Source organism: Mastigoproctus giganteus, chromosome 1, assembly GCF_048544385.1.
Source record: "Mastigoproctus giganteus isolate SK-2022 chromosome 1, ASM4854438v1, whole genome shotgun sequence".
Lineage (NCBI taxonomy): Eukaryota > Metazoa > Arthropoda > Arachnida > Uropygi > Thelyphonidae > Mastigoproctus > Mastigoproctus giganteus.
The window spans coordinates 260,892,685-260,917,337 of NC_143575.1; the positions used below are offsets into that span (position 1 = coordinate 260,892,685).

The following is a 24,653-nucleotide window of genomic DNA, read 5'->3' on the forward strand; positions in this document are numbered from 1 at the left end:
CCTCCAACCAGCGCAAAGTAACAAACATCCAGTGCTTCAGCTAAATGTATGGTGTATGGTTAATTTATGTGATATGTATAAAAAAATAAATAAATATTGTAAGATTTCTATTTGGTTTGATTTTAATGAAATTTCGGGTGGCTCGATTCTGCATATATGCTAACGCGCAGAAATTGATGAAAAGCCGAGAGATATTTATACTATTTTCCATCATTTCAAAAGTATACTACTTTACTATTGTCTATTATATTTTTAACAAGTCTGCGTTTCTTTTTAAATCATGCTTTTCATCAAAATACAGAGAATAATCCAGAAAGCGCTGAACCAGAATATCATTTGGAAGTTTCCAGTATAAGTGAGCTTTGTCTGAAGAGTTAGAAATATTAAAAAGAATGAAAAATGAGGAATTGATTGCTTTTCTGACCACCCATATACACTGCTCTACCATTAATAACTCTACAGATGGTCCCCTATTGGGCAGCATCCTGGGCACTGTACTGGTGATAAAACTATTCCAATCGTCTCACTGGGGGATATTTGTTGCGACAACGCTAACCTGACTTCAGAGCGGACGACTCTTTGCAGGACTCTCTTGGGTTCACTGTGAACGTAGAGGTGCCTGGATATTATTGATAAGGCAGCGTACATGTGCAGAAAAATATGTAGTGAGAGTGTACACATAAATTCATCTGTATATATCTGGTAATTCTTTTATTTATTGTTCTTCTTTACAATAATTCGTTACAAGGATCTTACATTCCATTTGCCCGAACCTGGCGATAAAACGAACAGATCCCTCTACAGTTTTACAGCAGAAATAACATAGGCGTCACTCCAGTCGCCAATATCAAACCTATTGTCCTTTCGCTCTGATATCAAATAATCGATGATTTTAAATCCAGCTTTGGTCACTGAATTTTCTACAAATTCCTTTGTGAGGTTTATGGAAGGATATGTCGAATCTCCTACGAGCCATTCTGTGCACCCAAAACAACCACCGAGAATCAGTCCACCCCCCCCTTGCGTACTAATAAAGCAAAACTTCTTAGGGCTTTCTCGTATGCTTCGAAAGTTGGGCACGCTGCTTCCAGACAACCTATAGAGATAAGAAAATCGTATTCTTGATTGTATTCGTCAGCTAAAATCTTGTCTGCTATGGCATCGCAAAATATGACAGCTTTCACATTGCGTCTTATACGATCTTCGATCTCTTTAATTCCTGTCTTGACATCACTGAAAATATAAAGATATTTCCTTTAGCCATAAAATCAAGCACCTTATATGAATTATCAAATATACGCTATAACTATAAAGTATTTAAACCCTTTGCCTTAAGGTGCCCCCATAAAGATGATGCGTGATACGGGTTAAGATGGTCCTGGCCATCCACAACCCTCTAGTAACCATGACTAATATCACACACTGTTGACCCTGGTTTAAAGACTTTTCGTCCATCGCAAAAATGGAAAGAGCCTTTATGTATTATTCTCAACCCTAAGTTGGGTTTCATTCTAGAATACCAGCAGTAAAACAAACACCCAAACAAATGAATACAAGTTTTCAAGGGTTGCATACTAAATCTAATTGCTGCATAGAACTTTAGCAAAGATTTATTTCTCCCACTCTTTTCCTCTTGTATATTAATGACCTTCTTACATTGACCAGAAATCCTATCCATAGTTTGGCAGGTTATAGCACATTGCATTCCACCTTCCAGTTTGAGAAATCTTGCCCTGTCCAACTTCAGTTTCTTGAATATCTGCTACCAATTCCAGAAATGCTGATCTCCAGGTAATTCACTAGTGGGCCAAAGATAACTTAAGTGATTTTGATCCTTCTTGAATTCACTCCTGTCTTATATCTCACAAGGATTCTTCTGTTCCAATGCATATCATTGACGACACTCATTTCTAGGCAAGATCATGTATCTCTATTGGGGATTACCCTGAGTTCTAATTTCTCTTGGCATAAGCACATCAGAAATATTTTTTCCTTCTTCCCATATTTGGGAAGGTGCCCCGAAACTTCTCCCAGGCTTCTAGACTCCATTTAAAAGAGAACAGTCAGGTTTATTAATGACCCATCTCTAACAATATCTTTCCACTCTGTGCCTCTTAGAGTTTTCTTTTTGCTGCATGCATTTTCTACGCTCTCGTGGGTAGCACAGTTGGTAGAATCGCCCTCCTCCCCACACCCGGTGGAAAGGAACTGAGTTCACGTCCGGTCGACCACGTCACGAATTCTCTTTACTGATTTTTTGTCACAACTTGACTGAGTTAGTCCGTCTTCGACGAATTTTCGTTTTTAAATTCTATACAGTGGGATCAACTGGTGATGTTACCAATTGCAGATTCTAAATGGAAAGCATCCAAGGAAGGTAATAAGCATCTTGAAAGGTAATAGGCTCTTTGTTCCAACTAAAAAATATTGTTCTAGATTGAGGTCCAAATGGATGTCAGATGAACTAATGAGACTCGTGTCAGAGAAAAAAATGCGTGGGATGCATATAAATTAGCAGTGACACAGAAGCCTATGGAAGATATAAGCTGGTCTGCAATCAAGTCACAAAGGAGGGCAGGCAGATGAAGGCAGTTTACGAGAAATCCTTGATAAAGGATGCAAAGAACAGCAGGAAGACTTCTTTTCTTATATGAAATCTAAAAGGAAGAAGATGAATTACATTGCTCCACTTGATATCAATGGTTTCACTGTAGATGATCATTGTCAGATAGATGCCAAACTAAATGAGTATTTTTCGTCTAAATTCACACATGAGCAGTTATTCGGGAAGGAGAAGGCCAGAGTTTTTTCAAACTTTAACAGGAAGTTAAATATTTTTGTAATAACTGAGAGCAAGGAGTTCAGGAGAAATTGTTGAAGTTAAACATAAGAAAGGCACCTGGGGTGAATGGGATCTATCTAGCTATATTAAAGGAGGCGGCAAAAGAAGTAAGCAAACCCTTAGCCATAATCATGACATAATCGATGGACTCCGCGGAAGTCCCCTCGAACTGCAGATGTGGTAATGTATCGGCAATTCACAAAGAGGGACCAAAAGGTAACACGAGTTATTACAGATCTGTTACTTTGACTTCTGTTCCAGTGAAAATAATGGAGTCCCTGATTAAAGATCTATTGCAGGATCATCTAGACAAGACAGCAGCAATAATTCAGACAACATGAGTTAGTTAACGAGAAGTCTTGTCAGATAAATTTGATTCGATACTGTGACGTGGTCACAAAGCAACAGGATGAAAAAAAAATTTTGATATCATATATTTCGATTTCAGGAAAGCTTTTGATACTGTTGCACATGGAAGACTGCTGCACAAATTGGCGAGGTATGGCATTAAAGGCAAGAATGTACAATGGATAAAAGGGTGGTTGAGTGGGAGAAGACAGAGAGTGGTAATCAATGGACACTGCTCTACGTGGACAAATGCTATTAGTGGAGTCGCAAATGGATGTCAGATGAATATCACTGACAATACCCCATGGATCATGGGGTATTGTCAGTGATATACAGGAATTTTACTTGCAGTGATAAGGAGGTGGGTATTCCCTTGCCTTGTATAAGGCAATGATCAGGCCACTCTTTGAGATTCTAGAACGACTACAAAGAAGGGTAACAAGACTAGTCAGTGGAACAAAGGTGTTCTAACGAAATAAGACTTAAGTTCTGCAAATTGCAGCTTCTGGAGACTAGGCACCTGCGAGGAGATCTTATTGAGGTGTAAAACACCTTGAATGGAAAATCAGCATTGAGCAGGCTCAATGCTGATTGGATTCTTTCGCTTTCTCAGATTACAAAACCTGAAGGGACATAATCAGAAATGGAAGAAAGACAGTTGTCCAATAGATTGGCGAAGTTTTCTTTTAACCAGCCGGTAGATGATGGCTGAAACAAACTTCCATCTGTTGTTGTGGAAGTTGAAAGCTTAAATAAATTCAAGGAAGAGGTGGACAAACTTTTAGAACGAATGGATAAATCATATAAGAAGTTTTTTGGTTTTTTTGCTGATACTGTAAAAGTATCAGCAAAAAAACTTTCTTGTATTTATGCCTCTGCTAAGAGGCATAAATACAAGAAAGTATTTATTGATTAAAGTATTTAAAGTATTTGAAGAGAATGTAATCTTCTTTCATTCTCTCAACCTTCAAGCCATACATGGTACTATGTACTATAGATTCTAATACTTCTTGTGCTTGCTGTTTTCATAAAACAATTACCTGTATCCTTCAAGTTTAGCAGCTGCCTCCAAAAAGAACGATTGATCAGCAGCTCCGGGTTCGTCGTCCAACCACTTCTTTACTGTCTTCAGGTTTGATGCCGAGAAATCGCTCATAACGATGTGAGAATAATGAGCACTTGCCGACATCACACCAGAAATCAACGGGCCACACCCTATTTCCAGCAGCTTAGATCCCGAAAATCGCTCTATGGGGTAAAAAAGAGAACATTCTAAAGAATCTAAAAGATTTTAAAACAATACAAACTTGATATTTTCTAAATTCTCGGTGCTTCTTCGCGAAATACATTTTTCTTGGAGATAAAAGTAACGAAAATCATTAATCCAACCCTGACTGCAGTGATCTTGCACACCTTGCAGACAGCGTATCAGAGTGGACCATGGGGTAATGTCAATGATATACAAAAAAGAGACCCAAGGAGCAATAAACCTTCAGATATACATCTGCACTGATTGCAGATAACTCGAACTGTCGTTTTCAAAGCTCGTTGCCTGATTACAAAAGGACAGTGGTATGGTGTTAAAAATTTCTGTACTCCCTCCTGTTCATTGGCTAAGAAGAGGGCAGCAGAATTTAAACGACGGAGGAGAGCCTAGATGATGACACACGCTGTGGAAGACCTACAACAACCATCCTCCTAGACGTTGTTGACAGTATGCATGATCCGCTGATGGGTGATCGATGAGTTTGGTTCATTGTCATTGTCTTGGCCATCTTGCTTGGAGAGGAAGAATCCCATCAGAATTAAATGTTTCAAAGATTTATACAGGCGGCTGGAGACTAGGCACCTAGCAGGTACGTAGTCTCCAGCCGCTGCAATTTGCAGAATTGGTAAGAGAACCCCTTTGTTCCCCTCACTAATCTTGTTGCCCTTCTCTGTACTCGCTGAAGCAACTCACCATCCTTCCTAAAATGCGGCCTCCAGACCTGCACACAGTACTCAAGGCACCGCATGAGTTCATGACTATAAATGAGATGAGGCGCTTCACTTTCGGCCAGAGAGAAGGCTGCAATCCATACATTTGAAATTGAGCTCTTGTCCCTCCTCAAAAAAACACAATTCGATTTCTTCCGCTAGCAAGCTGAAAAATCGGATTTATATTTGGTTTCCTGATGGAAAATTGCTAGTACAGGAAGAAGGGAATTTGGGAGTTATGATACTGTGGTACATGTAGTTCTTCGAGTAGCATAGATAAGCGGAGAGGAAAGCCCACGGTGCCCTATCAATTATTTAGCGAATAATTGCTTGTATAGATTGGACTGAGAGGTTCATAATCCCATTCTATAAGCAAATTGGAGACCACACTTAGACTGCTTGGTCTACGTATGGAGACCACACTTAGACTGCTTGGTCTACGTATGGAGACCACACTTAGACTGCTTGGTCTACGTATGGAGACCACACCGACAAAAGGACATGAGGCTTTTCAAAAGAGTCCAAAGGCGGGAAACTCGCTGGGAAGATCATTAAAAAGGTGCCCATATGAGGAAAGTTATGTGTGCTTTAGAACTTGGAAACAAAACACCTCACGGGACATTTGATTTAGGTGTAATAATGATGTATGAGGTGAAAACAAAATGAATTACAGCGAAATTTTCACTTTTATAAATGATTCCACAGCTAGGGGATATGAATTCAAATCACGAGGGAGGAGGGTTAGACTGGATTGCAGGAAGTTTTCTTTAGCCAGCGAATTACTGGAATAGGTTGCTTCACGGGTGATTGAGGCTGACAGTTTCAAGAACTTCAGACATCAACTGGATATTTCCTTTCTTCAGGAGAGAATCAAATTGTTTGTGTGTTTTATTTTATTATATATCACTAGTTTTAATTTTAAATGAAGAATTATTTTTATTTTTTGATCGGAGTAGCAAAAGCCTTTCTTGCACCATACGGCTAATACGAATACTAATACCATGGAGCTCAATGTGAACCAGATAAACTGCCTGCAATGTTGATCACCATAGTCTTGAATCCCCCCTTGATCGCATAGCCTTGAATTCTCCAACCAACGTTTATCCAACGAAAAACGTTTGAGGCTCGTTTTTCGTTCAGGCTCCAACAGAATATATGCCTTGAAAATGCTTTAAAATTATTCAAAGCGCTATTTGCCATGGAACATGGCAATATCAGAGATATTGACAGGAAATTATTCCATAAATTAGCTGAAGCTTCATTTGGACAGCAGTTCATCGTCGATTTAGATGATTCTTTGAAATGGGCGACGTTAGAACGACGTTAGAACAGACAGCGGTCTGTTCTGGTTAAAGTAGCCGAGGGCTACTTCAACCAGAACAGACCGATATCTGCCTCTAACAGCAAGGTGGAACCCTCCAATGTCCTATCATCATCTGTCGCTTCAGATTATTACGGCCAGGGTGAAAACATGTCCAACCGGTCTCCGTAAAGAAGGCTCAATTCAAGTGGACTCTACGAAAGGAAGCCGGTAGTTTGTATCCCATTAACCCAAAACCACCGCAGAGGTCGTCGAAAATGGAGCCATGAACTAAGAACACTGAGGTCCAGGAGTACAGGTCTGATCTTCTATGAGCCTCGTTTTAGCCAACAAACAGATTCTAGACAATACTTGATCTGGAGACAGCGATTAAGGCGGTATCATCCCTTCAACATCAGAGAAAGGGACACTTACGGTGAAGCTGGTGTTCGTGTGGGGCGGAATAATGATTAACGGCCTCACCCTCTTTTCATCTGTTTGATAGGAGTAAGTAAGCTCCGCATAGTTGCCGAGAACAGATCCTAGAACCCTGTCTGGGAATTATTAGAGATGCAGTTGGCCCAGATTTTCGGTGGAGGAAAATCTTGAAACTGAAGATATCCAACGACTGCCGTGGCCAGCATGATTAGTAGACTGATATCCGACCGTCGTGTGTGTGACACCATTTCGCTCGGCATTGCACGCTGCCAACCAACTCTTCGGTTACTTTGTGAGCTAAGGTCTGCGCTGGTGGAGGAATGGCATTTGTTGCCACAGAATCTTACAGGAGCCCTTACATCGAGCATGGTTCACCGCTGTTAGGTCTGTTCTCGCTGTTATAAGGGGACAATAGGCAGTACTTCTTGTGTAATGTGAACTTTTTGATAATTCTTGTACAACCACTATAAATGTTCCTTATAAAATCCGAAGTCCCAGTCTCTCTCCTCATTCCACTGTTATTCTACGATACAGCACCATACAAAATGTCCCACTTCTTCGCAACCTGCACGAGTTACCCACGCTTTCTACGTGTCCTGTTAAATTTTCGAATAGTGTAGTAAAACAGATTAGAGTAATGTAATGTTAAGAAATAAAACAAGTTTGAAAATAGTTATGGATTATACTAACTGCTGTTCACAATCTTATGAATGCTGGGAACAAAATGAGATCCGAAAGTTTCGTGCAATCCTTCAATTGATACTTTTATATAATCATCTGACTCGAAACGATCTCCCCTGAAGTACTGACGCCAGTCGGCAGAAAATTTCGTCGGAGCTTTTTGAGACATCTTCAGAAAATGGCAATCTGAAAAACGAAACACAGTCAACCATCTTCTTCGTGTTTTTGTTCAATAAATATTTGCATAAATGCAATATTAGTATTAGTAATGGCCGCATGGTGCAAGAAAGCCTACGGCTTATGCTGCACCAGCCAAAAAAAAAAAAAAAAAAAAAAAAAAGAAAAATCCGAACAAAACAAAAAAAAATAAATAATAATAATCAATAAAAAAAAGGAAATTAAACCTATCATCCTATGCGCTTCCCTCACCCGAAGGTACTATCCAGACGACCTTTGAATTTCCCCAAACTGTCGGCCTCTACCACCCATGAAGGCAACTTATTCCAGTAATTTATAACTCGCTGGCTAAAATAAAACTTCCTGCAGTCCAATCTAAACATTTCCCCCCGTAACTTGAATTTATGTCCCCTAGTTCTAGCATCATTTATAATCTTGAAAATTTTGTCATCATTCATTTTACTGATGCCTCTCAGAGCCTTAAACACCTCAATCAAATCTCCTCTAAGGTGTCTAGTTTCCAAACTCTGCAACCCACATATTCGAAGTCTTTCTTCATAAGGACGCCCTTTTGCCGATCTCACCAGGCGAGTTACCCTTCTTTCCACCCTTTCAAGAAGCTCGATGTCTTTCTTCAGGTGCGGTCTCCATACTTGAACACAGTATTCCAAGTGTGGTCTAACATAAGCCTTATATAATGGGATTATCACGTCCCTATCTCTACTTGCAAAAGTTCGATAGATCATCGATAGGACACCATGGGCCTTCCTTGCAACCTGTTTACAATGCTCAGAGAATTTCATGTCTGACCGTATCGTAACACCCAAGTCCCTTTCCTCCAGTACTGGCTTTAGTTGAACTCCACTAAGTGAATAAGTTTTTTTGAGATTTCTGTTTCCCAGGTGTAATACCTTACACTTTGTTGGATTAAAGCACAGCTGCCATTTTTCTGACCATTCCTGAAGTCTATCTAGGTCTCTCTGAAGAAGCTCAGCTTGACAGTGATCATTAACTACTCTCCCAATTTTAACATCATCTGCAAATTTAGACATCACGCCCTCTATCCTTTCATCAATGTCGTTTATGAAAATTAAAAACAGCAGTGGTCCTAATACTGATTCTTGGGGAACTCCACTTCTTAAATTTGTGGCAATTTCCAAGTTCCCATAGCCACAAAACGTTTTTCATTTGTAAATATCGATGCAAAATAACTGTTGAGTTCATCTGCAACGGCAGCTGGTGTATTTATTACTATCCTCTTTCTCTTACGTAAAGGTCCGATCTGGTTTGTTCTGCTCTTCTTCGCATTTATATATGTGAAGAGTTCCTTATCCCCCCTCTTTGCTCTGTATGCTAGTGATTTCTCATAAACTGCCTTTGCCTGTCGAACCTTTTCTGTGGCTCTATTACACATCACCTTGTAGCTGTTATAGGCTTCAGTACTTTTTATTGCTCTGTAACCTTTCCATGCCACCTTTTTCTGCTCAAGTAATGCGGCAACTTCACTAGTCATCCAACTTGGAACCCTCCTCGTGGAGTATTTTTTTAATGGTATATACGCATTCAAGGCATCTGTGATTAATGTTTTAAAGCGTACCACAGTTCAATTGTATTCATTCTCTGCGCGATATCTACCCAGTTAATAGAGGCCATGTAGTACCTTAAGGCATCGTAATTTCCTTTTCTGAAATTAAAACCCATTCCTTTGCCTTTTACTTCTGCTACCTCTCTCGTCATCATCCACCGTAGAACTCCGTGATCACTTCCTGCTACTGGTTCCTCTACTGTCAGCCCTGTTATGTCATCTGATTAATGTGTGATGATGAGGTCTAGGATATTCTTTTCTCTAGTACTTTCCCTGACATGTTGATACAAATAACAGTCATCTAGTTGATTTAAAATTTTGTTCCCCATGTCGAGTTTCCTTCCCATTTACTCCAATCAATTAGAGGCAAATTGAAATCACCCATAATAAGACATTGACGCTTACTTGCCCGTTCCATTTGCATGTAGAGGCTTTTGTCATAATCTTCACAATCACCTGGTCTGTAGATTACTCCTACTCGCATTATACCTTTGTTTCCAACTATCTCACACCATACAGACTCTATACTAGCATGTGAAATGTCTGAATCCGGGAAAGCTATCGTCGCACTCAGGCTGCTTCTGATAAGAAGCATTACCCCACCACCCCTTCTATCTAACCTATCCTTCCTAAATACATTATACAAGCCGTACTGAAACTCATCATCCCCAATTTTCGGGTGGCACCACGTCTCCGTGATCCCTATTATGTCCGCGTTACTTGTTTTAACCAGCAGTTCGAATCCGTCCAGAATAATCCTACTACCAGCACACGTGCCGTTGCCTCTGCCTTAGGAGTGTCTCGTTGCAGGGTACAGCGTGTCTGGCACGATGATTCCTTACACTACACCCCTTCCATCTCCAAAGGGTTCGGTTACTGCTCCCCAAGATCATCCTGCACGATGTGGCTTTTGGGCAGTGGTTTCTCCAAGAAAGTGTTCACCAAGACTTGAATTTTCCAGCCTATGTTTTGTTTACAGATGAGGCTTATTTCACTCGGGAATTTTTTTTTTTTTATGTAAAGCCCAAACACGAGAGGTATTAGAACCTATAGAACAAAGGCAACCGTGCTTGGGTTGGAGGTTGAGAAGACGAAAGAAGATAATTGTTGACATTGGACTTGAACTTCTGTAGACTGCCGTTTTCTGGAACAACCTTCCTTCATACGTATTTCCTGAAAATAACAGTTGAAGGAATAAAGGAGGAAGATGAAAAGTTGGTTCTGTGGGTTTGAAGTTGGACAGTAAATGGATGTTGGCTGGTGGCGGCACGTGTTCGGACTGTTTTGAAAGAGAGAGCGGGAATTATAGAAGCCAATTCAGAAGAACAGTGCCCATGGAAGTATCTGTAGAAGAGGCATGCAGCAGAAACAGTGCGTCTATGAGAAAGCGAGTGGAGAGACTCTGTTAGAGATGAATCATTAATTAACCTAACTGCCCTCTTCTGAATGGAATCAAGAAGCCTGAGAGAGGTTTTGGGAGCACCACCCCAGATCTGGGAACAATATTCCATGGCAGGGCGGAAGTAATGCCGAGAGCGAAAGAGAAAACCAAGTTTTTTAGATGCAGAGAAAGCAATATTTGTAATGTGCTTGTACCAAGAGAGATTAGAAGTCAGGGTAATCCCCAAAAGAGATATATCATTTTGCCTAGAAATCGGAGTGTCACTAAAGATAGGAGCAGAAGAATCCTTTTTGCGAGATATATGTCTCAAAGGACCACTTTTGAGGCAAAAGGAATCATACAGCAAATAATTTAGGCATCTGAGACGAGCGGTAGTTGAATCAACCGATAACTGAGATTCTGTCAGAAAATGTACATGGGGTTTGGCAGACTGCAGTGGAAATGGACATCATTGAGATTAGAATTGAGATCACGTATATTTGTGAAATGTAGAGTGTGGGATAAAGGATTCCATTCCTGCAAGAATAATTTCACTGACACGATCTGAACAAACGTTGACATCAGAACTTTTGAAACAGTAATCCAACCAAGGAAAAGAAGTCTCGCGGGTCATTCCATTTTGCATTCTTGTAATGCCAAACAACACAACGTTGGGAATAGCCATGAGATAAAGGCTCCATTGGAGAAGAGACAATCACCAAGTTGTGACCTGATGTGCCTAAAGGAACTCTCACTTCGACCGTGTACTTAAAAGGGTTGTTTGGAGAGAAAACGATCAAGCGTGTTGGCTGTATGGTTAGGATTATCCGGTAGTCTTGTAGGTAAATGAACAATCTGTGCTAGGTCATTAGTAATTGCAAAAGCCTCAGCATCTCGACCTGCTGGGTCGGTGTGACTAGAAAACGGAAGCCTGCTGGAGTTGTGAACATTAAAATCACCAAGGAAAATTACCTCACTGTTAGGAAAGTTGGACTGGAGAAAGTCAAGTTGCAAAGAGAGGAAGTCAAAGAGCTCCAAGTGATTAGTGGAGTTGGAAGAACGGTAGAGACAACAGATGAATTTGACACAATGAGGTAGAGAGATTTTAAGCCAGAGAAGATCAAAGAGAGGAGATTCCAAATTGCCAAGTCTCTGACAGGGAATATCAGAATGGACATATGCACAAGTACCACCTTTGAGGCGAAAGGAATCATACAGAAAATAATTTGGGCATCTGAGATGAGCAGTAGTTGAATCAACCAATAACTGAGATTCAGTCAGAAAAAGTACATGGGGTTTGAAAGACTGCAAGTGGAAATGGACATCGTTGAGATTGGAATTGAGACCACGTATATTTGTGAAATGAATTAGGAAGTCCTTGGGAGGTTCAGATCTTTTCGCAGATAAGCTTGCTCTATTATTTTGACAATCCATGGTGTATTCAATAGTAAGAAAAAGTGAGTGGGACATGCTGTATGAAGTAATGAAATTTTTGGATATGGCGTACATATGGTAAGAATATACCCAGATCCTTGACACAGCGTCTTCTCCACACAATGCCCCCCCCCCCGCATACACACTACTCAGAATCCCTCCAGTCACTATCTGGCAGAGTAGAGGTAGCAAGATTATACACTAGCTGATCTGGAAGCCTCCTAGAGAGTTACCGATAGATTCGGTCCGGTGTACTAACTAGCGGCCAGCCTGCGAACACCGTTTTAGAGCTGTACCCTCGAAATGTAAGGAACATTGGATCTCGCCACGACGTTCATCATAACCTCAAAAGTCATCAATCATACTGCATGATGGAAGAGATGGGGAAGGGTTGACCAGAACTTAGCTCTGGAGACTAAACATGGGTTCCACCACTTCAAACCTCCAATAAGCAAAGTGGTGGTATTGCACCGGTTGATGAGAATCATCTACCACCTAGTACTGCCTGGTAACATAGAGGGGCGCGTTCCTCCATGTGGTATGGTGTGGGCGCCACACCTCGACCCCTGCTTACGTTGATTCACACCTGAGTGGTGACCCACCATGTACTTGTGCACGGAAGTTATACCCAGAATTACTAACAGTCCCACCATCGTGAAGGTGCAAGCAGAGGATTTGGCTGTCACAGACCATCCGGACCTCCCCGAAATTGGGTCCACTTGACTTGAGTGTCACCCGAATATCAGTTCCATCAGCGTTTTAGACTCCCAGGTAGCAAGTATAGCTTGTCTGGCATACTTGACAGAATTACTATGACAACCTCAAGGACCAGGCTTATTCAATCAGCACAATGCTCATGTGTGAGCTCACGACAACCCACACGGTGTGCGCCCCCCATGTGGGACAACATCGCTTCGCAATAAATGTGTGGGCAGGTATGGTCGGTGACTGCTTAGTCGGCCCATACCTGTTACCATCCAGCATGAACTCCGCTAAATATCGGATCTTTCTTGAACAAGTTCTACCAGGGTTACTTGACGATGTTCCAGCAAATGTGAGACGCAACATTTGGTTTCAACATGACGGGGCGCTTGCCCATTATGGAAGGTGTGTTCGTGACCATTTGAACAGGCGTTTTGGGCGTCGATGGATTGGCCGTGGTGGACCCGTTGCCTGGCCCCCACGCTCACCTGATTTATTGAGCCTTGATTTCTTTCTGTGGGGGGGGAGCCTCAAATCTATCGTGTATGAATCGCCTGTGGAGACGGAAACGGATCTCGTCTGCGCTGCTGCTGCTGTCAAAGAAACTCCGGGTGTGCTCGACCGTGTCCGCCAATCCATGCTGCGTCGGTGTCACGCATGCATCGCGTCTCATGGTGGAACCTTCGAGCATCTGTTGTAACATCATGAAATGAATCCAACTCGTACTCCATTGTTAATATTATGTCAAATAAATGTTTGCCACTAATTATTGTCTTGTGTCATTTCTGCTTCTTGTGCCTCTGCTACTACTTTCCCGTGACGTTTCCGGTTATGGGTTCCTATGCGATTCACATTCTTTTAGATGTTACCTACCTCCCCTAAACGTTTGTACCAATAGCTTTGAGATATACGAGGTGTGGAAATAAATTTCTTCAACTGGTTCCATTGCGTCAGAGTTTGAAAATAAACAGAAGTAGTACTTTGTAGTTCAAACTTCCTCGAAGAGATGGTGGTGCAGAGATTCAAGGCTCTCAAGTTTCAAGTAAGAATCCATTTCTTTAGTAGTGTTACCGTTCCGTGTCACGATTTTACAATGGAGCAACGAAAGAAGACCAAATTTTGCGTTAAACTGGAAATATTTAAAGAGAACCTTACGAAATGTTGAAAACTATTTACGGTGGGGAACATCATAGTCATTCCAGTGTGTTTGAATGAATAAGGCGGTTCAAAGAGGGACGTGAGGCCACGTCACAATGTCAGAAGCAACAACGATGCAGAATTGGGCGTCCATCAGCCTCTCGAAATGAGGACAGAGTTGAAAAATATTGGGACATTGTGCCAAGAAATCGTCGTTTGATCCTCGAAATGATGGTCGATGAGTTGGATATGAATAAAGAAACCATTTCGTCAACTTCTGCATGAAGATTAGGGGAAAATGAAGATCCGTGTAAAATTTGTGTTTCATACCCTCACGGATGAGCAGAAGCAACGAAGAATTTCGTCGTGTGTGATCTTCATCCAGACTCTGTCAAGACAGTCCTAATTTCCTCTACTCTATTGTCACTGGAGATGAGCGATGGGTGTTCCAGAACGATCCAGAGACGAAGCGTCAGAGCATGCAGTGGACTTTAAAATTTTCGTAAAGGCCCAAACAAACCAGGGCGAGATTAACAAGGAATTTGTACCTCAAAGGAAAAGAGTCTCAATGCTGTTTTCTAAGTGCACCTGCTTCAAAGATTATTATTTGATGGGCGCCAATGCCCACACTCATTCCTCATATTCTAAAGACATTTCTGACGGAAAATGGCATTGCATTGATCAGCCATCCATCCTAAACTCCCGATCTAGACCAGGGGATTCTTTTTTCACAAGATGAAAACTGCCCTGAAAGGAAAGAGATTTCAGGATGTAGTAGTATTACTGGCATGTGATGCAAGAAAGCAAGTGTATGAGCTTATGCAGCATCAGCCAAAAAAAAAATAATAATAATAAAATAAAAAAATCACACCACTCCCTCCAAATGCCTGTCCAGTTCCTCCTTAAATTTATTCAACCTATCAACTTCCACAACGACAGATGGAAGTTTGTTCCAGTAATTAACCACCTGCTGGCTAAAGGCAAATTTCCGCACATCTATTCTACATCTGTCTTTGCTCAATTTGAATTTATGCCCCCTTAGGTTCGTAATCTGAACCTAAGGGGGCAAGTGGAAGGATCCCATCAGAATTCAGCGTGCTCAACCCATTCAAGGCCTTATACACCTCAACCAGATCACCTCGCAGGTGCCTAGTCTTCAGCTGCTGCAATTTGCAGAACTTAAGCCTCTCTTGGTAAGAGGATCCCTTCATTCCCCTTACCAATCTTGTTGCCCTTCTCTGTGCATCCTCAAGCAAATCTACATCCTTCCTAAAATGAGGCCTCCAGACCTGTACGCAGTACTCAAGGCGTGACCTGACCATTGCCTTATACAGAGGGACAATCACCTCCTTCTCCCTGCTAGCAAAATTCCTATATATCATTGACAAAACCCCATGACCTTCCCTGGCAGCCTGTCTGCATTGCTCAGAAAACTTCATATCTGCCTGCACAATTACTCCCAGGTCTTTTTCATTTTCTACCACCTAAATGTAGTACCACACAGTTGGTACATTTCTCTGGGGTTACTTCTACCCATATGCAGTACTTTGCATTTGTCAATGTTAAACTTCAGTTGCCACTTCTTAGCCCATCTGCCCAAATTATCTAGATCCTGTTGCAGTAGCACACTGCCATTACTGTCATTAACAACCCTGCCAACCTTTGTATCATCTGCAGACTTCGACACTAAGCCTGATATACCTTCATCAATATCATTGATGAATATACAAAACAACAGTGGACCCAAAACCGAATCCTGTGGGACTCCACTAATAACATTAGTCCACGAAGAGCAGCACCCGTTGATTACCACCCTCTGTCTTCTCCCACTTAACCATCCTTTTATCCATTGTAGCAACTTACCCTTAATACCATTCTGCTCCAATTTGTACAATAGTCTTCTATGCCCAACAGTGTCGAAAGCTTTCCTGAAATCCAAATATATGATATCAAAATTATTTTTGGCATTCAGTTCCTTTGTAACCACATCATAATAACCAATCAAATTTGTCAGACAAGACTTTCCCTTAACAAACCCATGCTGTGTTTGAATTATTGCTGCAGTCTTGTCTAGATGATCCTGCAATGCATCTTTAACCAGCGACTCCATTATTTTACCCGGAACAGAAGTTAAACTAACTGGTCTGTAATTACTCGTGTCACCCTTCGATCCCCCTTTGTGAATTGGAGATACATTCGCACTTCTCTAGTCCGTGGGAACCTCCCCTGAGTCCTAGGATGCTCTCATAATTATGGCTAAGGTTTTGCTTAGTTGCTTTGCCGCCTCCTTTAATATAACTGGATAGATCACGTCCACCCCAGGTGCCTTTCTTGTGTTTAACTCCAACAATTTTCCTCCAGTTTACTTTCAGTTATTACAAAATCATTAAGCACCCTGCTACAATTTGATAACCTTCTGCCATTTTCAACCTTAATAACTCGTCATGTATGAATGTAAATGCAAAATACTCATTCAGTTTGTTTGTTATCTGAGCAGGATCATCAACAGTCGAAACAGCGATGTCAAGTGGACCAATCAGATTCATCCCCTTCCTTTTAGAGTTTATATAAGTAAAGAAATCCTTGCTGTTTTTCTTAGCATCTTTTGCCAAGGATTTCTCGTAATCTGCCTTCGCCTGTCTAACCTCCGTTTTGACCTGATTACAGACTAGCTTATATCTGCCATAGGCCTCTGAGTCGCTTGATAATTTATATGCATTCCAAGCATTTTTCTTCTCTGTTACGAGTCTCCTTAGTTCATTTGATAACCTGGAACGCTTCCCACTTAGAATTTACTGTTGGTAACATCGTCAGTTGATCCCACTGTATAGAATTTAAATACTGTCTCAGTCCATCGTAGTCGCCTTTACGAAAGCAAAAACCCTTCCCTTTACCTCTGACGGTAGTTACCTCTTTGAGTAAATCCCACTTCAGCACACTGTGATCACTGCCACCTAGTGGTTCATTTATCTGCAGATTCTTAATGCATGAAGAATGACTACTGATAATCAAATCAAGTATATTACTCCCTCTAGTTGCCTCCAGAACATGCTGCAGCAGAAAACAATCATCCAATAAATGCACAAAAGTCTGACTAGTGTGTGAGTGACCAACCCACAAGTTCCAGTCAATATCTGGGAAGTTAAAGTACCCCATTATAAGACATTCTGATTTACTGGCCCATTCTATTTCTCTGTACAATTGTTTATTGTACTCATTCGAGTCATTAGGCCTATAACACACTCCTACTCTTATTTTGCTTTCGCAGTGCTTATCTCACACCAAACTGACTCAACAGTGCACTGTTCATCTATATCAAGTGGGTACACTTCTTTTGATTTTATGTTTTTCTTAATTAAAAGCATAACCCCTCCTCCCTTCCTATCCTTTCTGTAGACGTTGTACTTCCCAAATTCCGGTTTTGCACCCCCTATATCTGTGTGACACCACGTCTCTGAAATCCCCACAATATCCACCTTTGATGCTTTGAGCAATACCTCAAATTCATCAAATTTATTTACAAAACTCCTAACATTGGTGTACACGCAAGTATACCTCCACCTGTTCTTTTTCTTAGCTACCCTAACACAACCCATGTATTTATTTGTCCCATTATGACTCCCGGCAGTCTTGGAATCCATTGCCTGGTTTTCCAGGGTTGTGCTCATTCCAATAGAATCAGTGCAAGAATCACTTTCAACTCTGCCAGTGGCTACTGTTAATCCATTAGTCCTTGTCTCCCCCCAAGCTAGCAGTTTTCCGACCCACCTAACACTGCCTCGATAGCATCAGCAAATATTCTTGCACCCTTTCTATTTAAGTGTATCCCATCCCTGTAAAAGCAATCTCTCCTGTTAACAAGTACAGTCCAGGCTGAAAAAAATTCTACCCCTTGAGCCTTGCACAATCTTTCCAGGGCCGAATTGATCGACAAGGCTCTCATCATATACTCCCTCCTATCGTGTCTGGGCAGAATTGCAGACACTTTCAAATTCAACCCTAATTCACGGCTTTTTTTCAACAGTGACCTGTACTTGTTAAGTAATTCTGCCGGTCTCCTACTCTTGATATCATTAGTGCCAACGTGTACAACTATATCACCTTTTGTGCCCTTAAAATCAACTACCAGACTAACGGCGTCCTTTTGGACACCTTTGCTGACTCTTCTCAGAATCTCCTTATACAGTGTAATCAGTGCATGCAATCAGGTTGTGATTATTTGGAATAAAATTAAAAACATTTTGAGCTCCTTCACTTTATATTCTTTTCAATGCACCAGTCCCATAACTTTATTGGCACACCTCGTATATATATATATATAAAATGTAAAGATATCCGCATTAATTTGTGTCATTCTAACCCTAAGCACGTGCCATTAATTCAAGGTCAAGATTTTATTCTTGTCGTATCATTTGACCCTAAAATTTTAGGCAATTCTTTGGAGCTTCAAAGGTCGACTAACACTGAGTGGCCACTTTATTAGGTTCTCTTTTCCTTATCATGAATCCTTTGAAAAATGACTCGTGGTAACGTATTGGATCTCTTGTTCTTTGTTGGTTCACTTCAATTCACCTACTCTCTCAATACATCATTTTACTGACATATTTGGTGACAGAATCATTCTGACTTCCAGTATTTTCCAGCGATGACTCGATCAGTAAATGAAAATCTCTTAAATACTTTAATATCCCCGAAGAAAGTTTTTTAAGCAATCAGACGAAGGTTAAACGTACACAAAAAATGAAAGGAATCTTACCTCACCTGGTGTAATCAAAAAAGTGATTTCTTTCAACAAAAAGACCAAGAATAACTTCCAGATAATGTGCAGCCCGACTCCCACAGTTGACTCTCACTTGGGTACAGAGTGCGCTGTTATCCACTTCCTGAGTTATACATCTATCTTTTTATATGACCTTGTACTGGCAATCACTACACTATCGTTTTATCCTACTGAGGGAGGGGGGCAGCAACAAGGTCGCTAACAGACGCGAAGTTATCAAAGAATGCAATGATGTACGCAATGCTGAAAGTTCCACCTGACTTCCAGGCGGACGACTCTTTGCATTACTCTCTTGGATCCACTATGAACGAAGGGGTGTCGAGATATTAATGATAAGGCAGCGTACATGTTGAGAAAAATGTGTAGTGAGAGAGTGTACATATAAATTCATCAGTATATATCTGGTAATTCTTTTATTTATTGTTCTTCTTTACAATAATTCGTTACAAGGATCTTACATTCCATTTGCCCAAACCTGGCGATAAAACGAATAGATTTGTCTACAATTTTACAGCAGAAATAACATAGGCGTCACCCCAGTCACCAATATCAACCCTGTTGTCCTTTCGCTCTGCTATCAAATAATCGATGATTTTAAATCCAGCTTTGGTCACTGAATTTTCAACGACTTCCTTTGTGACGTTTAGGGAAGGATATTTCGAATCTCCAACCTGCCATTCTGTGCACCCAAAACAACCAGCGAGAATCAGTCCACCCTCCTTGCGTACTAATGAAGCAAAACTTCTTAGGGCTTTCTCGTGTGCTTCAAAAGTAGGACACGCTGCTTCCAGACATGCCATAGAGATAAGCAAATCGTATTTTTGATTGTATTCGTCAGCTAAAACCTTGTCTGCCATGACATCGCAAAATATGACAGCTTTCACATTGCGTCTTATACGATCTTCGATCTCTTTAATCCCTGTCTTGACATCACTGAAAATATAAAGATATTTCCTTTAGCCATAAAATCAAGCACCTTATATGAATTATCAAATATACACTATAACAGCAAAAGTATTTAAACCTTATACCACTAGAGATTCAATGTTTTAACAAATTTCCTAACCAAAACAGACTAGGAATGGTACTGAAACCGTCACGAAACAATCCGGAAAACTTCAGAAGCCAAAAGAACGCACCAAGAGAGTCCTTCAAGGAATCATCCTTTCGGAATGCTTGTTAACGTTATCACAGCAAATATGGCCATTACTGAAACGATTGGGACACGTACCACAACAAGTAGAGCGGGAAAGAACCTGCATCATACGGGTTAAGATGGTCCTGGCCATCCACAACTCACTAATTTACTTTGGTCCTCCGCAAAAATGGAAAGAGCCTTTATGTATTATTTTCATCCCTAAGTTGGGTTTCCCCTCTAGCAAACCGGTAGGAAAATAAAACATAGAAAAAACTCCGGTTACTTGCACTTTTCTTGCAAATCCATCCATCGTTGGGATTTAGTTCAGATCCTATTGTATTTCACGAGGGACATAAGCGGTTCTTCTATGTTGGTGAGATGTTAAAAACAATTTAACTCTTGCAGTTGCTCTAGAAATTTCATAGGTTTGTTTTGGCATAAAGTTCTTTATAATAAACTTCCATCTAATGGTTTGCCAACTGTTTTTTTTTTGTAATTGGATATCCGGTTTTCTCTCTGGCCGCTCAAAGAGGGTGATGGTAGATGGTTCTCTGTCTTCTAACTTCTCCACTACTGCTGGCGTTACCCAAGAGTTCAGTTCTTTCTCCCACCCTTTTCCTCTTGTAAATTAACGACCTTTTTTCCACTGACCCGAAATCCTATCCATAGTTTTGCTGATGAAAGCAATTGCCTTCCACCTTCCAATCTGAGAACCTTTGCCCTGCACAAGATGTTTCAAATTCTCGACTATCCACTACAAAATCCGTAAATCTCCAGGTAATTCCCCAGTGGGACAAAGATAACTTATTGATTTCAATGCTTTTAAAACTCAGTCCTATCTTGTATCACGTGAAAAGGATTCATCAGTTCCTATAATTTCGAATAATATTGATTTTCTAGAAAGGATCATATTTTCACTATTGGGGATTACCCTGACTTTTATTCTCTCTTGACATAAGCACATTACAAATATTGCTTCTCTGCATCTAAATACTGGGTATTCTCTTTTGCACTCGGCGTTATTCATATTGAAAACAGCTGCTCAGTCTGTACAAATCTCAGATCTCTACCATTCAGCATCGTGCCTCCAAAACTTCTCCCAGGCTACTAGACTCCGTTTAAAAGAGAGCAGTTAGGTCAATTAATGACTCTTCTTTCTTAGTCTCTCCACTCTCTTCTTCTTAGAGTTCTCTTTCTGCTGCATGCATTTTCTACTCTCTCGTGGGTAGCTCAGTTGATAGAATCGCCGTTCTCCCCACATCGGTTCGAAAAAGCCTGAGTTCGAGTCCGGTCGACAACGTTTTTCACAACTTTGTTACTGAGTTAGTCCGTCACCGGCGAGGATAGCCTGGTTTTTTCTCCCGGAAACTCAGTGTTTTTGTCAGCAAGTGAAAAATCAACCACAGACCACAAGCAATTTACAGACAGTATGCAAGGAGCAATGTGGCCTTAGTCACCGATGCGCCTAAAACCCTACTACAACCACCTTTTCTATAGATACTTCCCTGACCATTCCATCTTCCAAATCAGATCGAAGCACCTGTCCCAATTATACTTTTACTGTCCAACTTCAAACTCACAGAACAAACTATTCTTCTTCGCCATTGATTCTTTTAACTTCCGGTTTCTGCAGTAACCCGTTCATACCCATTCCCTGAAAATTACAATCTACAGAAATTCAAGTTTAATGTCAGCAACATCGAGGCAATGTTAGGTGGGTGGGAAAACTATGGGGATTAATAGAGTAATAAATTAACAGTAGCTGCAAGCAGAGGTGGAAATGATTCTTGCACTGCTTCTATTGCAATGAGCAGCAGCCTAGACAGCAACTTTCCAGTGATTTCCAGTACTGCTGGGAGTCATCATGGAAGAAGTAAATACATGGGCTGCGTTAGAGAAAGAACAGGTGGATGTATACTTGCAGGAACACCAATGCTAAGAGTATAGTAAATAAAATTGCAGATTCTGGAAACTAGGCACCTTCGAGGTGGTCTTATTGAGGTGTATAAGACCTTGAATGGATTGAGTAGGCTCAATGCTGATGGGATTCTTCCGCTTGCTCGAATTAGAAACCTGAGTGGATGGCATAGATTCAAACTGAGGAAAGACAGTTGTAGAATAGAAGTAAGGGAATTTGCCATTGGCCAGCGTGTAGTTGATTGCTGGAACAAACTTCCAACTGTCGTTGTGCAAGTTGAAAGTTTAAATAACTTCGATGAAGAGGTGGGCAAACTTTTGGAGCTAATGGATGGGTGAAATCGGAAGGTTTTTTTGCTGATACTGTATATGCTTGCTTCTTTGCATCATATGCCTGTACTAATAATAATACTAAGTATCTTCTTCAACCTTCAAGCCATGCGTGGTACTATAGATTCTAATACTTCTCGTGCTTGTGGTTTTTATAAAAAAAATTACCTGTATCCTTCAAGCTTGGCAGCTGACTCCAAAAAGAATGAATGATCAACAGCTCCAGGTTCATTGTCCAACCACTTCTTGACTGTCTTCAAGTTTGACTCCGAGAAATCGCTCATTACTATGTGAGAATAATGAGCACTGGCCGACATCACACCATACATCATTGGACCGCACCCTATTTCCAACAGCTTAGATCCCGAAAATCGCTCTATGGGAGAAAAAAAGAGAAAATTCTAAAGATTCTAAAAGATTTTAAAACAATACAAACTTGATATTTTCTAAATTATCGGTGCTTCTTCGGTGCTTCATTGAGGTGTAATAAGGCTCCATGAGGTGAAAATAACATGAATGAGGGTGAAATTTTGAATTTATACATGCTTCCAGAGCTAGGGCACATGAATTCAAATCACGAGGGAGGAGGTTTAGACTGGATTTCAGGAAACATTTATTTTAGCCAGAGAATTACTGGAATAGGTTGCTTCATGGGGTGATTGAGGCTGACAATTTCAAGAACTTCAAACGTCAGCTGGATATTTACATTCTTGAGGAGAGAAACAAGTTGGCTGTTTATTTTATTTTATTTTATTATATATCATTAGTTTTAATTTTAAATGAACAATTATCTTAATTTTTTCACCTGAGTAGCAAATGCCTGGTATTACCATAGAGAGCAGTATATTATTCAAATGAATCATGCCTAAAAAAATATGGGTTCCATCACTTTACTCCTGTTCCATGGCTTGCTCAGTGGGATAACCACATCTCCATTATACAGGATAGCAGTTCATCTTCGATTTAGATGAATCTTTGAAGTGGTGGACGTTGGACCAGTTGAAGCCGGGTTTAGCAGCGTGGGGCACGTTAGCTTAATGTGCCACGCAGTGCCGTCTCGGAACGAGGAAAGCAGTTTCAGGAGGCAGGAACCATTGCAAGAAGAGCTAGCCAAAGTAGCCCCAGGGCTACGTCAACAAGAACAGACCGCTATCTGTCTTTGAGAGCAAGGTGGAACCCTCCAATGTCCTATCATCATCTGTCGCTTCAGATTATTACGGCCAGGGTGAAAACATTTCCAACCGGTCTCCGTAAAGAAGGTTCAATTCAAGTGGACTCTACGCAAGGAAGCCGGTGGTTTTTGTATCCCATTAACCCAAACCCACCACAGAGGTCGTCGAAAATGGAGCCATTAACTGACTTGGAGCTCTGAAAAATGTAGTCCAGGTCTATACTTTGATGAGCCCCGTTTTAGCCTATAAACAGATTCTAAATATTACTTCATCTGGAGACAGCGACTAAGGCGGTACCATCCCTCCAACATCAGAGAAAGGGACGCTTACCGTGGAGCCGGTGTACGTGTGGGGCGGAATAAGGCTCAACGGCTTCACACTCTTTCATCTGTTTGATAGGGGTATGTTAACTGGGCATAGGTACCGAGAACATATCTTAGAACCCTGTGCGAGAATTTTTAGAGATGCAGTTGGCTCAGATTTTCTTTTCATGCAGGACAAAGCCACTGCATACAGAACTCAAGTGGAGGAATGTCTTGAAACTGAAGATATCCAAAGATTGCCGTGGCCAGCACGATCAACAGACAGAAATCCGATCGACATGTTGGTGACGCCATTTGGCTCGGCATTGCACGCTGTCACCCAACTCCTCGGTCACTTGGTGAGCTAAAGTCTGCGCTTGTGGAGGAATGGGATTTGTTGCCACGGAATCGTATAGCCACCCTCACATCGAGCGTGGTTCACCGCTGTTAGGCCTGTTCAGTTGTTGAAGGGGGACTATACGCCGTACTGAAATCATGTGACCTTTTTTTCGAGCATCTTATAACGACTTCTGTAATGTGACCTTTTTGTAAATTCTTGCACAACCCTTATAAATGCCCCTTATAAAGTTCTAAGCTCCTGGCTGTCTCTTCATTCCACTGTTATTCTACAATATAGCACCATACCAAATGTCCCACTTCTTCGCAACTTGTGTTGCGAATAGTGTAGTAAAAAAGATTAGAGTAATAGATGTAAAGTTAAGAAATAAAACAGTTTGAATATAGTTATGGATTATACTCACTGCTGTTCACAATCTTATGAATGCTGGGAACAAAATGAGATCCGAAAGTTTTGTGCAATTCTCCAGTTGTCATTTTTAAATAATCATCTGACTCGAAACGATCTCCCCTGAAGTACTGACCCCAGTCGTCTGAAAATTTCGTCGGAGCTTTTTGAGACATCTTCAAAAAATGGCAATCTGAAAAACGAAACACAGTCAACCATCTTCTTCGTGTTTTTTTTTTCAATAAATATTTGCATAAATGCCATATA

The 24,653-nt window shown here is 41.0% G+C and overlaps 2 protein-coding genes across 2 annotated transcripts; both read right to left on the minus strand.

Moving 5' to 3' along the window:
- Nucleotides 1-840: 840 nt before the first annotated feature.
- Nucleotides 841-18,855, minus strand: LOC150091849 (nicotinamide N-methyltransferase-like). Its single transcript, XM_090385908.1, has 4 exons — nt 18,759-18,855; nt 7,596-7,772; nt 4,231-4,438; nt 841-1,233 (listed from the first exon to the last, which is right to left on the minus strand). Exons 2-4 carry the CDS (start codon nt 7,753-7,755, stop codon nt 1,005-1,007), a joined length of 597 nt encoding a protein of 198 aa, XP_090242034.1. The 5' UTR covers nt 7,756-7,772; nt 18,759-18,855; the 3' UTR covers nt 841-1,004.
- Nucleotides 18,856-19,282: 427 nt separating this feature from the next.
- On the minus strand, nt 19,283-24,575 carry LOC150091850 (nicotinamide N-methyltransferase-like). The gene is made up of 3 exons (XM_090370012.1): nt 24,403-24,575; nt 22,336-22,543; nt 19,283-19,715 (listed from the first exon to the last, which is right to left on the minus strand). Exons 1-3 carry the CDS (start codon nt 24,560-24,562, stop codon nt 19,283-19,285), a joined length of 801 nt encoding a protein of 266 aa, XP_090226138.1. The 5' UTR covers nt 24,563-24,575.
- Nucleotides 24,576-24,653: the final 78 nt, after the last annotated feature.

Coding starts and splice junctions, on each gene's coding strand:
- LOC150091849 (XM_090385908.1), bottom strand. CDS start 7,755: ATGTCTCAAAAAGCTCCGACGAAATTTTCTGCCGACTGGCGTCAGTAC. Junction 4,439..7,595: donor TCATAAGATTGTGAACAGCA/GTTAGTATAATC, acceptor TTTACCCCATAG/AGCGATTTTCGGGATCTAAG. Junction 1,234..4,230: donor GCTAAACTTGAAGGATACAG/GTAATTGTTTTA, acceptor TTATATTTTCAG/TGATGTCAAGACAGGAATTA.
- LOC150091850 (XM_090370012.1), bottom strand. CDS start 24,562: ATGTCTCAAAAAGCTCCGACGAAATTTTCAGACGACTGGGGTCAGTAC. Junction 22,544..24,402: donor TCATAAGATTGTGAACAGCA/GTGAGTATAATC, acceptor TTTCTCCCATAG/AGCGATTTTCGGGATCTAAG. Junction 19,716..22,335: donor GCCAAGCTTGAAGGATACAG/GTAATTTTTTTT, acceptor TTATATTTTCAG/TGATGTCAAGACAGGGATTA.